This window comes from Eubalaena glacialis, chromosome 15, assembly GCF_028564815.1.
Source record: "Eubalaena glacialis isolate mEubGla1 chromosome 15, mEubGla1.1.hap2.+ XY, whole genome shotgun sequence".
NCBI classification, from domain to species: domain Eukaryota; kingdom Metazoa; phylum Chordata; class Mammalia; order Artiodactyla; family Balaenidae; genus Eubalaena; species Eubalaena glacialis.
Genome location: NC_083730.1, coordinates 65090768 through 65106007, shown reverse-complemented (window position 1 = coordinate 65106007; position 15240 = coordinate 65090768). Strand labels below are relative to the sequence as shown.

The window sequence follows — 15240 nt, the reverse complement described above, 5'->3', positions numbered from 1 at the left end:
GAGCACGGGCTCTAGGCGTGCGGGCTTCAGTAGTTGTGGTATGCAGGCTCAGTAGTTGCGGCTCACGGGCTTAGTTGCTCCGTGGCATGTGGGATCTTCCCGGACCAGAGCTTGAACCCGTGTCCCCTGCATTGGCAGGTGGATTCTTAACCACTGTGCCACCAGGGAAGCCCCCTAAAGAATAATTTTTAATGAAGAGAAACGTCAGTCTGTAAAGTGCTTGGTATGTGAAGATTAAGCCCATGAGGCACAAGACCCTCCTCCGACGTTACCTCAGATGTCCAGGATTAGGAACAAGTCTCTCTTTAATCTCGGCTTGTGTCTGCCAGTTTACATGCAGAGGTTTTCCCCACACACTTCTGTTGCTTCCTTGCTAATTTCCTGGCTGTTCTTACAGACTGAGTAACTCTATGGAACATGTGCTGTCCTTTGGATACTATCCCTTGCTCCACCTTAATTTTTTTTCAAGTTTCGTTCCTTTAGTTTTAGAATATATATGTGCTTCCTGTGCAGATCGTTTTCCCCACAGAGATGAGTTTTATGGACGGGCTTTTGTGTGGTCCCTATTGTCGTGACAGTGCAGTTTGTGGCTCGGAAGAACTTTTTCTACCCCAGTTTATCTGGTGCGGTGTGGCCATCAGATCTCAGACTCAGCACCTTTATCCCTCATTCAGACAGACCCAGGCGTCCTCTGCCTCCGTCCAGATGGGATGTTGGAAGTGTCTCTATTTTTCAGGTGCTCAGGAGCAGAAAGCCTGTTACCCTTCCGGAGGGCTCAGTTTCCACAGAAATGATCTTAGCAAGGCTCTAATAATTTATATGGTGCTGTGAAATTTTTTAAATTTTAGATAATCGATTAGTACATATTGAGTATAAAAGAATTCAGAGAATGTGAAAGTATATCATTTACAAAGTAGAAGTCCTCGCTAACTCACCCCCCAAATATGTAACCATTGAGGCCTGTGTGTATTCTTCCAGGACTGCGTATTTATGCCTATGGACTTGTTTATTTTATGTAGATATTTTCTCCTTCTGGAACCCCGCTGTCTAATGCTGGAGCCACGTGTTCTGTTGAGTGTTGAGATGTAACCAGTCTGAATCGAGTTCTGCTTAAAGTATAAGATGTACAAATATAGGGAGAAAAAGTGTAAACTATCTCAGTAATTTAAAAAATATTGATTATATGTTCAAATGACAATATTTTTAAATGTTGAATTAAATAAAACATCTTGTCAAAATTCATCTTTTTTTAAAACGTGGCTATTAGACATTTTTAAAGTTATATATGTGGCTCGCATTACATTTCATTGGACAGTGCTATACTAGAACCTTAGCTTAGACCAGAAATCTCAGAGAAATAAATTTCCCTGAAATCTTAAATCATAAAACTTTATTGTTACAAAGATCTAGAGTTACTTTGTTAATGTGGATACCCCAAACTGCATGACTCTGTCCCATGTCCCAAAAAGTGTCTCATAGGACGTACAGGGATGTGATAGGCAGTTTATGGACTTGCCTTTCTCTCCATACATCTGCCTCCTCCCCTTCGCCTGTGATTTTTGGGGAAAATTAATATTTGTAAGAAGAAAGAAGGAAGCTTTTCGAGTGTGAGTTGATGGCAGTGGGGTGAGGGATGCCATCTGTCCAGAAGCACCCATGCTGTGTAAGCTTCGTCTCTGGTTCTTTTTCCTAAAGGGGGCCTCTGTCTTCACCTTCAGTCTTAATCTAGATTTACGGGATACGAGTGGTGTTTTCATTATTGGCTACAGTTTCTTTTTTTTTTTTTTTTTTAATTTATTTTTGGCTGTGGTGGGTCTTCGTTTCTGTGCGAGGGCTTTCTATAGTTGCGGCGAGTGGGGGCCACTCCTCATCGCAGTGCGCGGGCCTCTCACTATCGCGGCCTCTCTTGTTGCGGAGCACAAGCTCCAGACGCGCAGGCTCAGTAGTTGTGGCTCACGGGCCCAGCCGCTCCGCGGCATGTGGGATCTTCCCAGACCAGGGCTCGAACCCGTGTCCCCTGCATTGGCAGGCAGACTCTCAACCACTGCACCACCAGGGAAGCCCCGCTACAGTTTCTTGTTAGTTTTCCTGTGAAGATTTCTGGCATATGTGGATATAAAATGATTTAGAACCTGCCAGGACAAAGGAGAGCTGTTAATATTCACATCTAAAGTGACTGTATCTGAAACCAGTAACTGTGTTTGTGATGATAATCACATAGCATACACAACTAATAAAGTTATAAGTAAATACATACTTTTAACAAATTACAGTGGGTTTCGAGTTTAAATACATCACTTTACAGCTCCTTCGAGGGGCTTTCTTCAGTGAGAAATGGGGGTGGGGTTGCGGATGTTGTGGGGGGCATTGCTCCGCGAATGCAGTTCAGCTGAGTGTGCGGTCGGGAGAGGTGAGCAGCCCCGTCTGCTCCAAATGGGAGCCGAGGGCAGTGCCGGGTCCCTGGCCTCACAGTCAGCAGCACCGGCAGCACCGCCGAGGCAGGTGAGCCTGGAGCCTGCTTGCCAGGTGTGTCACAGAGGAGGCAAAGTTGAGTGAGTTTGCTGCCCAGAGACCTGGCAAAATGACATTGCCCTTTGTTTTTTCTTTTTAAAATTCACTAGCATTAAATCTCTCTTTCTCCCCCACCCTCCTGCTGACTCTTCTTGTTGACAGATTCTGGATTTGTTGCATATTCTGGGAAGTGGTCCAGTAAGACTTGGTTTTTGGCATCATCTTGTTTATTGACATTGTTGAGTTTTGTCCAAGTATAAGGCCAAGTTGCTGTAACTAGATCTCAGTGAAGAATTGACCAGCATGCATTCTGGAGACAGTTAACATTTTTGTTGGATGCTTAAACTATCTGGTGTCTGACACTGATGATTATTTCCGAGATGCAGAGCCTTGTGAGGGGTTCAAATCCCGACTCTGCTACTCGTTAGCTGTCATCTCATTAGTCACAACAAGTCCCAAGGCAGGTGACAGTCCTGTTTCATTGGAGGAAGATAGGATGTCTCTTCATCTTGGTCTAAATCCTGCCTGATCTGAAGTCCAGGTGTGCTGAGGAGTCTTCCCAACCCAGTGTCCAGCCAGCTGCCTGGGCTGCTGGTGTACCTGGTGGGGACAGTCAACTTGAAGGCCTCTGGCACAGCAGGGACCTGCTGGGAGGTCTCACCATTGGTTCTCTGCTAAACTGGACAGTGGCAATGAGCAGGGCACACTGGGTCACGTTCAAGGGCCATCTTGGTCACTCTTCCAGAGGCACATGCCTCTGGATTAGGAGACAGCACAATCTGACTTTGGCGAAGATCTTCTTACTAGGACCAGTATTTTGGTGAGGTTAAAGTCACTACGTTTTATTAAGATTATTGTATTCAACTACATACTGATGTGCATCAATATTAAATGCTTTATTATTGGGACTTCCCTGGTGGCGCAGTGGTTCAGAATCCTCCTGCCAGTGCAGGGGACACGGGTTCAAGCCCTGGTCCGGGAGGATCCCACATGCCGCAGAGCAACTAAGCCTGTGCGCCACAACTACTGAGCCTGTGCTCTAGAGCCCACGAGTCACAACTACTGAGCCCACGTGCCACAACTACTGAAACCCATGTGCCTAGAGCCTGTGCTCTGCAACAAGAGAAACCACCGTGATGAGAAACCCATGCACCGCAACGAAGAGTAGCCCCCACTCGCCGCAACTAGAGAAAGCCCACGCGCAGCAATGAAGACCCAACGCAACTAAGATAGATAGATAGATAGATTTATTAAAAATGCTTTATTATTATTAAGTATTCAACTTAAAATAGACGTAGCTAGAAGTGGTATGACAAAACACATTTTTCTTTTTCATTCATATGTTAGCATCACCAGGTTTTCTTAAGTTAAATATAGAATTTCAGTTTCATAAATTTTATTTAAGGAAAGTCAAAACTTCAGTGTTTGCATTTGTTTCTCATTTCCCTACTTAGAAACGGTGGAAAGAACTTTCTAATGAAGATGTATGTCCTGTTTTCGATCATTCACCAACCAAAATAATGACTGAAAAATACAACGGGAACAGGATAGGCCTAGAAGAAGAAAAACTGACAAGTGACAGGTATACAGGACTGTCCTCTAAAATGCAAGATACTCTGGAGGAAAACAGCGAGAGGTAAGGTTACTGCAATAACAGTGCTTGAAAAGATGAGACTTTTATTTTAATAAGTTCTGTGGATGGGAACTAATATAGACCCTTAGTGTATTGAATTAATGTAACCATTTATTTATTACTTAAGGGCATTTAAGTAGTATATAATGACATCATTGATCTCAAAGAAGCTAATACTTAAAGACAGAAACCTGTTGGAAAATGGTTTAACACAATACTTATTGAGTGTAAGAGTTAATATAATTAGATGCTAAAATGTGTAGTATGGTGCAGAAAACAGACAGTATGAATACCTGCCGTTTGTACAGTTATATAGTGTTCATGCTACTGTTACAATGTAATTGATAATATGCCTTTAATACCATTATGAAATAATTAAATGAATATTTCAATTTAATTCTGTTGTTGGAAGAAAAAAATATTTTTCAAAAAAAATCACATAAAATGCCCTATACTTTTTGAGTTTTGAATCCATATGAATGTGTAAACTCTTCAAGTTTTTAAATTTGAAAAATTACGTTTCTCGGGCTCCAAATATCTCACACATTACGAAGCTGGTGTCCTGAGGTGTGAGTCTCTCAGAAAAGTGAATGAGCTCTTTTACTCCCTCTCTTCAATACCTCTGAAAGACTTTTTTCTTTTCTTTTTGTCAAATATGCTTTTTCTTGTGGAAAATTTTATGCTGTAGTCGTATTTGTTACAGTGGGATCTTGGGATGTGCTGTGAAAATCGTTAAGGTCTCCTATACATTATAGCTTCAGTTCTGTATTTCCCCAATATAAAAATTGCCTGAAATTTTATAAAACGTAGCGTATTACAGTACGTAGTAAGTTGCTGTATATCATATTGAAGAGTTTATTATGACTTAGCAGTGTTACTCCTTGTGTGTGGCTTCAGTGGTTTAGACTACAAGTTAAAGCATAAAGTTGTTTCTTCTTCTACCTTAGATTTACCAGTTTTAAGTCAGGAAATAATACTGGGAGCTCTGTATCCTTTTATATATTTTATATATGTTTTGCCTGATCTTGACTACAGTGTAATTTTTTTTATTGGCAGGTACACACATACTTGTTATAGTGAATTGTCAGTCCAGAGAGTGAATTCTGACTAATAATTTTTGCAAGTCATTGTAGGAAATATTCAGGTAGAGTTCACACAGCCAGAGATACCTGTGTGTGTGATAAGTTAAAGTGAAAAAGACATTAGGAAGACTGCAAAGCATATGGAGATGAGCAAAATATAGTCCCCAAATTGCTAATACACTTAGGGGACAAAACAAGAACCCAGACTAGCAACATAAATTATTTACTATAAATGAAATGCCGTAGGATGAGAATAGAAGGGCTCTAGAGGGTGAGAGAACCAGAGAGAAGAGGTTTCTTAGTTTAGAAGGAAACAAACTTGGAGAACAGCAAAAAAAACACCATTTGGGCAAGAACGAGGTTGTACATGGCAGGAGAACACGTGCTGTTGTCTCTTGGGTGTGTAACTAGGAGTCGGGTTGCTGGGCCACACGTGGCCACTCCGTGTTGAGCATTTTTTGGCCAGTTTTCCAAGCGGCTGCATCACTTCACCTTCCCACCAGCAATGTCTGAAGGTGCCAATATTCCCACGTAATTTAACGTTGATAAAATAATCTAATATGTAGTCCATATTCAGAGTTCTCTAATTATAAAAAAAAAATCCACCTTAAAGCTTTACAGAAAATAACTGTACTGAGATATAATTTACATACCATAGAGTTCACAAAATTTAGAGCATACAGTTCACTGGATTGAGTATATGTACAGAGTTTTGTGGCCATCGCCATAATGTAATTTTGGAACATTTTTATGATCCCAGTCTCTATAGCTATTTAAAAAAATAATTCAAGGTCTGATCCAGGATCATGCATTGTATTTGGTTGATGTGGTTCTTTAGTCTCCTTTAACCTGGGACTATCCACCACCTTTAGTTTTCCCCCGTTGCTGGACATTGCAGCTTATAGATGAGTTGCCTTTTAGGATGCCTCACAATCTGGATTCCTCTGATTGTTTTTCACTATTAGATTCAGGTTAAGCATTTGGGCCAGGAAAAAAGCTGCCTCTTAATGTAGTAGACGCTGAAGGGGCATTCAATATTTTTAATCAAGCCATACCATCAGAGATGTGCTTCAGAATAATTACTGGGGCGTAGTATTTACTCTGAAGGCATGGAAACTGGTTAGGCTTTTGCTGTAATATAAGCAGTAAGTGAAAAGAGGAGATGGATTTTGTGAGTTTTTTTTTAATTAACTGATTTTAATAACATGACATAAAACCCCTACACTTGATATAATTGTTATGCAAAATACATAGATGAATACTGTCTTCTTTTAAAAACATAAATAAGCAAGACGTGAAAATAGGCAAGTTTCCGTTAAATAAGTGAAAAAAATTTTTAAAGTTTTGCTTTCCTATATCATTTGGTGTTATAAAATGTTAACTTTCATCAGCTTCAGGGTTTGTGTTGCTCCCAAATTTTTCATATAACTGAACTCTCAAATCTGCTAACACCCACTGAATTGATTCCACTCTGGATGGTAAGGCGTCAGTTTCTTCTTGCAAGTTTTTCTTTGCTTCTTCTAGCATTTCTCATGTTTCTTCTTGAGAGTGGCTAATGAAAACATCACCAGTCTGATGAGGTATCATTAAGCAGTCCTCGTCTGCAAGCATGATGTCCTAACAAGCATCTTCTAAGTTTGGGAGTTGTTTCTTTTTTACTTCTGTTTCTTCCTTCAGCTCTGTGATTCTGCTTGTATTCCATGCAAATCTGTATGTCTTTTGTTGATTTTCAAAAGTAACATTGACACCTTCTGCTGCTGTCTTCTTCGTGGTGGCCGCCATCTTAGGCTTATGAGATTTTTTTCAAGGGAAAAAAATAGTAGTTTTCATGTTGCCTTCAGCCATTCTTTGTGTTGTTCCGGGACCATGATCCCAGAGTCAAAGAGCTTCCTTTGGAACAAAAATTCTGTATTGAATAGGAAAATGGGAGCTAGAAAAGCGATGGGCAGACAGCAGTAGGCACTCGCACAGTAGAATATTCAAGGAAATGTTAAGTATAGGGGCCTTTGTGAAAAATCAAATATGAACTCCAAAGGGGATCAGATGCCTGGGGACCCTCTGTCTTCCCACTCCTGCTGGGTGGCTAGCAAAGAAAGAAAAAATACTGACACCATGCTTCTTTTCAGGTCCTACTAAAAATATTTATTTACATAAAACTGTACCAGCAATTGTGATTGAATTACCTGAGTGCATCTCTGGACCGTTTAGAGTACTGAAGCTTTTCCCCTTTTTGTTCCAGCGTCTGAATGAGTTGAGAAGTGGGGTGGGGGGGGTGGTGTGTGCTCTGCCTGCGTGGTTGAGCCCAGCCCTGCTGATGTGCTCTTGTTTGTTCACAGTGCTCTGCGCAAGCGCCTTCGGGAGGACAGGAAAGCCAGCACAGCTCAGAAGGTGCAGCAGATGAAGCAGAGGCTGAACGAGACCGAACGAAAAAGGAAAAGGTGGTTATATTGGCAACCTATTCTCACTAAGATGGGGTTTGTGTCCGTCATTTTGGTTGGCGCTTTTGTTGGCTGGACACTGTTTTTTCAGCAAAATGCCCTATAAATAATTAATTTTGCCCCGCAAGCTTCGGCACTGGTAGCTGACAGTGTTGGCGTGAATCACAGGGGTTCATCTGTTAGCAAACTCCTCAGACACCAGACGGTGCAGTTGACTAGACACCCACAGAGAATTGGGGTGTGCAGTCCCCTCAGCACCCCAAGGCGCTGCCCACACTGTACCCGCTCCCTAAAATAAAGACTTGAATGCTTCTTAAGAACTGGTACATTTTCAACTGTATTCATACATGTTAAGTGTAATATTTCACCTGACCAGACTGAGAAGTCCTTTATCACGAGGATTCGTTTTTGGAGGCTGTCTGGATTTTAACCTGCACTTGATATAAGCAATAAATATTGTGGTTTTATGGACATTATTACTGGAAAGAAAATGACCTTTAAGTAATGCGTGTAATGTATAATGTACTGTTCACATGGGCATCAACATTTTATATTCTTAACCATTGCAGGGTAAATATATTTTATAAGTACCTATTTAATCTTACTTTTGTAGTTAAATGTACTTTTTAAAAGCTCAATTTGAAAAAAAATCTGTTACCACACAAAAAAATAATAAAGTGTATGTTGATTCAATTGTACTGGATACATTTTCCTAAAGAAAAGTTTGATATGAGCAGGTAGAACTCTGAATAAGCAATTTTTACTATATATTTGCATTTCTTTTATGTTTTACAGTTTTCCCAATTTTAAAAAGAAAAACAAAGAAACAAAAATTTTCTCTAAAAATATCTTTGAAGGAAAATTCTCCTTACTGGCGTAGTCAGGTAACAGTTGGTCAAGACTTTGTAAAGAAACTGGTTTCTGTAAAGCCCATTATTAATACTGTTTATTTTTCAGGAAAATTTCAATGTAATTACCCTAATTTATAATTGGGGTAAACCATAATTTAGGAAATAAAAATAACGAGCAGCATTTTATTATCCATGATTTCAGTTTATTAGACTGAAGTTTTGCAGTAAAAACTTTTTTAAGTTCTTTCTACTTCAATAAATAGTATAATGATGTTGAAACCTACACTGTCCCTTTAACTTCTTAATGGGTATTTTTAGAGCATATTGTTTAATGAATCTAACTGCTCATTTGAGTGCTAGCTTTCTTCAGATCATAACATTCCTTTCAGTGTTTAACTTGTTTTACTTAAACTTTAAATAGTTGTTATAAATTTATCTGCTGAAATAATGAAATCACATTATTTCAGTGGTTTTCAAACTATGCTTGTTGGATTTCTAAGGGGTCACCAGGAGGTGGTAGGAAGCACCCCAAGCTGCCAACCTTTACCTCCAACCTTTACTTCCAGCAGATAAAGTAGGCTGTCTCTGCTTTATCCACTTTACATACTAGGTACGATTGCTGCACGAGGTTTAATTATTTTCAGCGGGCAGTGATCATTTAAACAACAGTTTGAAAACCATTGGTATAGATAGACTTTTGAGTTGGTTCGAATAGCCTTCTCGAGTGGGTTGAGTTATGCTGAGAGTATGAGAGCAGGACGCAGGTGGTGCTGTGTGTGGAGGACAGTTTGTGTCACATGTGCCCACGCCCTGCTCAGCACCACTGTGTCCTGTAACCTTTACATGGAAGGAGGTAAGAGGGATGTTGCTGTGTCTACCTGCATCACCCCTGTGTTCAGGCACCATGACCCTTACATTTTAGGTCGTTACTGGTTTAAAATCTTTCTTTCCAATTTGCTGTGGTTTATCTTTGCTAAAATGCAGTATATTACTCTGCAAGTCAAATACAGGTAGACCTATTCAATTCCAACTGGGGGTCGCCTTGCTTTCAATAAAAGGCAAAGACTTTATGGGAAACACAAGCTGATAATGATACCCTTATCCCTGGGCAGGGTGGACGTGCTTCGTGGGGCTCAGTGCTTCAGCTTTGCTCTTTGCTTCCCATCCTTCTGGAGATGTTTGCCATAGTGTATTTTTAAAATCACATCCGGTGTAGTGGACACTTGTTGATAAGCTTCTGCTGCTGCAAACGTTAGTCATCTTTCCTCCTCCAAGCACATCCCTGAGGAGAGCATGTTAATTTTTACCAGGGGTTGTGTTTTTGGTGGGTGCCTTATACTAATTACTGAAAATGCGTGGCCACGTGCCTGACCTTTATTAAAGAAGGCGTCTAGTCAGAGGGACGGGCCAGGCGGGGTCCTGCCCTCGGGGAACAGCAGAGGAGTCGGCAACCACGGTGGGTGTGCATCTTCCCAGAACTTGTGTCTGTAGGTCTTCGTGGTGTTTTCTAATTAGAACAGATGCTGAAAATCAGTTGTACGGTTTGACTTCGATGAGGTGCTGGTATTTTCTTAATAAAAAAGCCAGAAGCTTTATTATTTTTAAGAAAGACTATCTGCATTAATACCTAGTTCATTTGTGTTTGTATCTGCTTCTGCCAATAAACTGACAGCACCCCTGATTCAGCACCGTCTTTTCTGGCTGTACCAACGGGCTCCGTACTCATTTCCACGTGCAGCCAAGCATTTTATGCCATCCTACTACTGATTTTTGTCTATGCTTGCATGTGTAGAATATCTACATATACAGTTCTCCATATTTAGTTTATCCATATGTAGCATAAAAGTGATGTAAAAGTGCATAGAGAACTTCGGTAACGTACAGACCACTTCTCATGTTTAGATGTTTTATATATTTGCTCTGTCCTTATCCTCTTCTATATTTTTGGTCCATTTCATTATGTATTAGTATTTCTACCAAGGAATGAACAAAAAAAGAGAAAGGAAGTTAAAGTGTTGATTTTTTTTTTTAAATAGCAGGTGCGTCAGAGGAAGGAATTGTGACCTTAAGTTAATTTTATGTACACTTGTGCATGTCCCCTTTGTTTCAAATAAACTAGAATTGATGGTTTGAATAAAAAAATACATATTGGTTTAAAAAATAGTTTCTGGCATGGAGCAGTCCTCCAGCTTCTGTATCAGTTCCGTCTTTGCTTTCAGCGTCCTTGACAGTGATGGTTGTTCCCACTTAGAGGTCATTTCCGTGGTGCTGGGGCTTCCCACGTGTTCTCCTGGTAACCTCACAACAAGCCCGTGCAGCAGGTGGTGGTGTTGCTGAGCCAGAGTCAGCCTGAGACTTGACCTTTCTACCTTCTCTCCTGTTGTCATCATTGAAGACTCTCATGTAGAGTGTATTTTAGAATTAAATTCTCAAAGAAAGACTTAACTTCTGCAAGTCGTTTCCCTCTTAGAAAAATATCTCTGATTAGATTCTGTGTGAACAGATACAGGCTAGAACCTGAGTATGTTAGAAATATTTATTGACCGTTGTATACTCTCTTTTAGTGAGTACATTTCCAGAGTGACTGCCTGGTTATTGTACAGATCTTAAAATCTAGTCTGCCTTGATTTTTACTTTCAGACATGAGTCGTACAGAGACTTTTACAATACAGTATATTCTAAGTCTAGTGCCATTATGTCTATCATCCGTTTCTCCCTATGTCCAGGCAAGCGTCTAAGAGTCACACCTTCCGTCAGCACTGACTTATTTCTGGTTCCAGCAGGTCCCTGTGGGTTTGTTAGTGGGGTAGAAAGCGTGGACAAGGGCGGGGTGGCTGAGGTTAGGATTCCCGTGTCCATCCTCTGCTGGAGCTGAGTGCCTGGCAGGGATGGCGTGTTCTGGGCTCCCATTTCTACATCACAGCTATTCAAGTCTCTCTTAACTTCAGGAAACCCTTATTTGGTGTTGACTTATCTAGATGATAGTCATCTTATAAATAAAATTTTGAAAAACAGAAATTCAGTTTTTTTTCACATAATAAAATTAAGTTCTTTTGACTTAAAATACAGGTCTTGGTCGTCCCCTGGATGATTTATTCTGGAGTTGACCTGTGTCTTTCATCTTTTCCCTAGTTCATTGGTTTGGATTTGATTCCATCTTTCCTTGTATCTGTCTTCAAAGCACTGTTTCTGGGACAGCAGCACCCACAGCCCCTACAACAGCAGATAAGTTAGAAATGCCAGGTGTCCTCTTGTTCTGCTGAATGTGTATGAGTGATGTCATGTTGCAGAGTACTGCCCCGGCTAAGCAGTGACTCAGCCCGAGGGGCTTTTAGTTGGGTCGAGGGATTGTCTTTATCAGTAACAACCTGACAACGAGAATTCTCAAATGCTATGACCGTCTCTGTGCAGTCCAGTGGGAGAATGAAAAATCCAATCATTGGTACTCTTTCTGTTTGGGTTTTATAATTTAGAGTGGAATATGGGAATTTTAGGATTTAGGGAGGATATTACTTGCAGAGTCTACTTTAATACTACTGTCTGGTTTTCCATCACATGGTATGGGAGAGCTATAAGGAGAATGGAATGGGAATTTTTTTCTTTATGGAGACCGTTTTTTAAAGAAAAGCATCAATTCTTTATTGTTGCTCTAATTTGGCATAGATTTTTTAGACATATGATGATGTTGATATTTCAAATTACTACTATAAAAAACCTGAAGTTATTTTGAGTTTGGTGAATTCGGGAGTTTCCCATTGGGTAAGTTGATGTTGTCTGTAAGGCAGTGAGTGCCTTGCTCACCGCAGAGAAGTGTGTGGGACTCTTTTCAGTAAAGCAAGGATGAGTATCTGGTGGCAGGAACTACTTCAGTGTGGAGCCAGCCTCTGTCAAGACCTTTTAGTTGTTCTAAGGGGTAGTTCATCCTTGCTGAGTGTGTCTTTAACACACTGCTGGGGAGGCAACACCTGCCGGTTCTGCCAGTCAGTAGATACACCTCTCCGAGGTGCATCCCATTACCCGATTTTCAGACGAGAAAACTGAGTCAAAGAATAAGTAACTTGCCCAAGGTTGTACATCTAGATCATGACAGAGCTGAGATTTGGACTCCAGTCTGTAGAATCCCAGTAACTCCAGGCCTCACGCTTTCCCATTATGTCACACGCAACCTGTTTTTATGGAATATTTAGATGGAAAAGCATTAGACAGCTACTGTTATCCATTAAAATCCAAAATAACCCTCTTTTTATTTTTTAAGTGAAACAAATCAAAGTTTTCCCCTCCAAAAAATTTTGTGGAACAGTTTGAACTACCACTGAGCCAGAGTAATACTGGAACATCAGAGCACTCTCTAAACCAAACCATTATTTAATTTACTCTGACTGGATCAGTTCCTTGGTTTTAACAAGGGGACTTCTGAAGGTGTGGGAAACACATGCATATTTTGCAGCACTCAGGGTCAGTCAGAAGCTCCTTTCCTCACATCTGCCACTTTGGTTCAGGGTTCTCAGGTCCCTGCAAGAAGCACCTGTGGTAGTTTCTGTGACCACAGGCACCTAACAAGAATGCTTCCTTGGTGTCTGGACATTTCTCTGTCAGTGCTGGAAATGAGACACCAAGGAGCCAGCAGTCAGGAAGAAGCCAACTCGTAGTATTGGGGGTTTTGACTAAATGTTTTGGATAAATGTGTGGGTGTGGTTTATATCTCCTATTTATACACGTGGAGGCACAATAATGACGAGTATTTAGATCTGCGGTTTTTTTTGTCAGAGCAAGGGAAGTTGAGGGGAAATACCAGTTACCACCTCAGAAGTTCAGCTATTTGCAAATATTGTGAAATAACATTAAAAACTCACCTGCCCTTAAATTAGTTGTTATTTCATCTCTCTATCACTTGTTTAAACTCTCATTTATCTTTACTTTTTGGCATTAAAGTACAATAAATCTATCAGTTATTTTATGTCTGTGTTTTCTTTTAATACTTAAATCATGTCACTTCAGTTCTGTATTTCTGTGATCATTAGTATTACCCTTCAGGACAAAAAGCATGCTGCTAACAGTCCGTGAGTTAAAGATATAAGCCAACTTTATGTTCATACATTACATTCATAATATTTTTAGCAGTATGATACAGTGGAGGTCCAAATTGGATTAGACTTTTGCATTGAATTCTAAAGTATTGGTAAGTCTAGCACATACCATATAATCTTGCTAAACTGTTGTGGGTACATTTTTTTTTTTAAACTGTCAGTATAGCTCACATGGAGGTCATTTCTTGAGTAATACAGGATGACCTAAAAAAATTCATAGTTATTAATTCTCGTAAAAGAGTGAGAGTTATGGTGCTTTAACATGAGTCTACCTCACACCACCAATTCTGTTTGAAAATCAAGCACATAAGCAGTTTTACCAAGGTAACAGCGAAGCACTCAGTGTGATTGAGTGTGATGTGTTGGAATGTTTTTTGGTTGCCTTTTTAGTTCATTGTTAGTCCTTTTATGTTTGTGTGTATCTGTGTACGTCTGTGTGTTTGGTAAATATGAATTGAATAGATGACTTCTTATTTTATGTTTTAGGCCAAGATTGACAGACACCTAAATATTCATGACTTGAGAATATTCTGCAGCTATAAATTTTGAACCATTGATGTGCAAAGCAAGACCTGAAGCCCACTCCGGAAACTAAGTGAGGCTTGATAAGCCTGTAGATTGCCTCACATTTGTCTGTTTACAAAGTAAACCTTACATCCAGGGAACGAAGAGCACCACCAGCAGAAGACTTTGCAGAACCCTTTCATTTGATGCATTGTTAAGTTTTTTAATGCGTGTGTGAAATGTAGAGAGATGTAAAAGAAATAAATTAGGAAAGACTACTTTGTATTGTACTGCCATTCCTACTGTATTTTTATACTTTTTGGCAGCATTAAATATTTTTATTAAATAGACTGTGTTGGTTTGTGTGCATTATCTTAGGACAGCTCTGCTTCAAATAATGAATGTTTTCCTAAGGGTTTGCTCTCAAGTTTTTATAACTAGCAACTGACATTTAAATTGAAATTGGTTCAAAACATTGGCCCCTTGGTTTTTTAAATGTTTATTTAGTTACCCTATCAATATAGGTTAGGTGAATGCAACAAAAGAAAAGTTATAATATCCCTTTTGTTACCTGGAAAAATATTAATATGGATAATGGTATTAAATCAATTTTAAATAAGTACAGCAATTCAGTGCAGTTTTTAAATCACAGTGTTACTCTCTCCTTGGAGGTTGTGCTTTCCCCTGTTGTACAGGGGAAAACCTCCTGTTGTAAAGAGACCAAAGGTTCCTTCCTGAGGGGGCATTTGGCCTCTTGACCGTCTAATTTCCCGACCACGTGCTGGGTTTGGGCTCTGAATCCACTCAGTCCTCAGTCCTGGTGATACTCATCCAGAGACACTCATGTCTGTGTCACGTGAGCATCACCGTAACGTGTGACAGCTCACTGTTGTTTTTGTTTTGACAACTGTGAAAGTTCTGTAACACCGTTCATTGAATAATCTATATCACCTTTCACAAATTTAATGACTCCCCTTTTCCTTTTTGCCTTGTTGTCCATGGGGTTTTATTCTATTTTAGGAGTAAGCAAACGTTATTAATGCCTCTTAAATCTTTCCTAAAGAATGCATGGAAAGTTTGTTATACCACAAAGTACAGCAAGATAATCCTCCAGTGTGTCGACAAAGCTTCTTG

At 40.0% G+C, this 15240-nt stretch overlaps 1 protein-coding gene and 1 pseudogene across 4 annotated transcripts in view; one reads left to right on the top strand and one right to left on the bottom strand.

Annotated features, from left to right (window-relative positions):
* The window catches only part of PTPN2 (protein tyrosine phosphatase non-receptor type 2), a 74531-nt gene extending 60075 nt beyond the window's left edge, over positions 1-14456 (top strand). The window contains exons 8-10 of one of the 4 annotated variants that reach the window (XM_061168895.1): positions 3966-4147; positions 7563-7664; positions 14089-14456. In XM_061168895.1, coding sequence (XP_061024878.1) covers positions 3966-4147; positions 7563-7664; positions 14089-14110 — 306 coding nt within the window. In that variant the 3' untranslated portion in view covers positions 14111-14456. Of the gene's footprint in view, positions 1-3965; positions 4148-7562; positions 8284-8459; positions 8673-14088 lie in introns of those variants that run through there. The other 3 variants (XM_061168894.1, XM_061168896.1, XM_061168893.1) reach the window with 3 other exon arrangements.
* LOC133075814 (prefoldin subunit 4-like) lies at positions 6604-7008 on the bottom strand (annotated as a pseudogene).
* Positions 14457-15240: the final 784 nt, after the last annotated feature.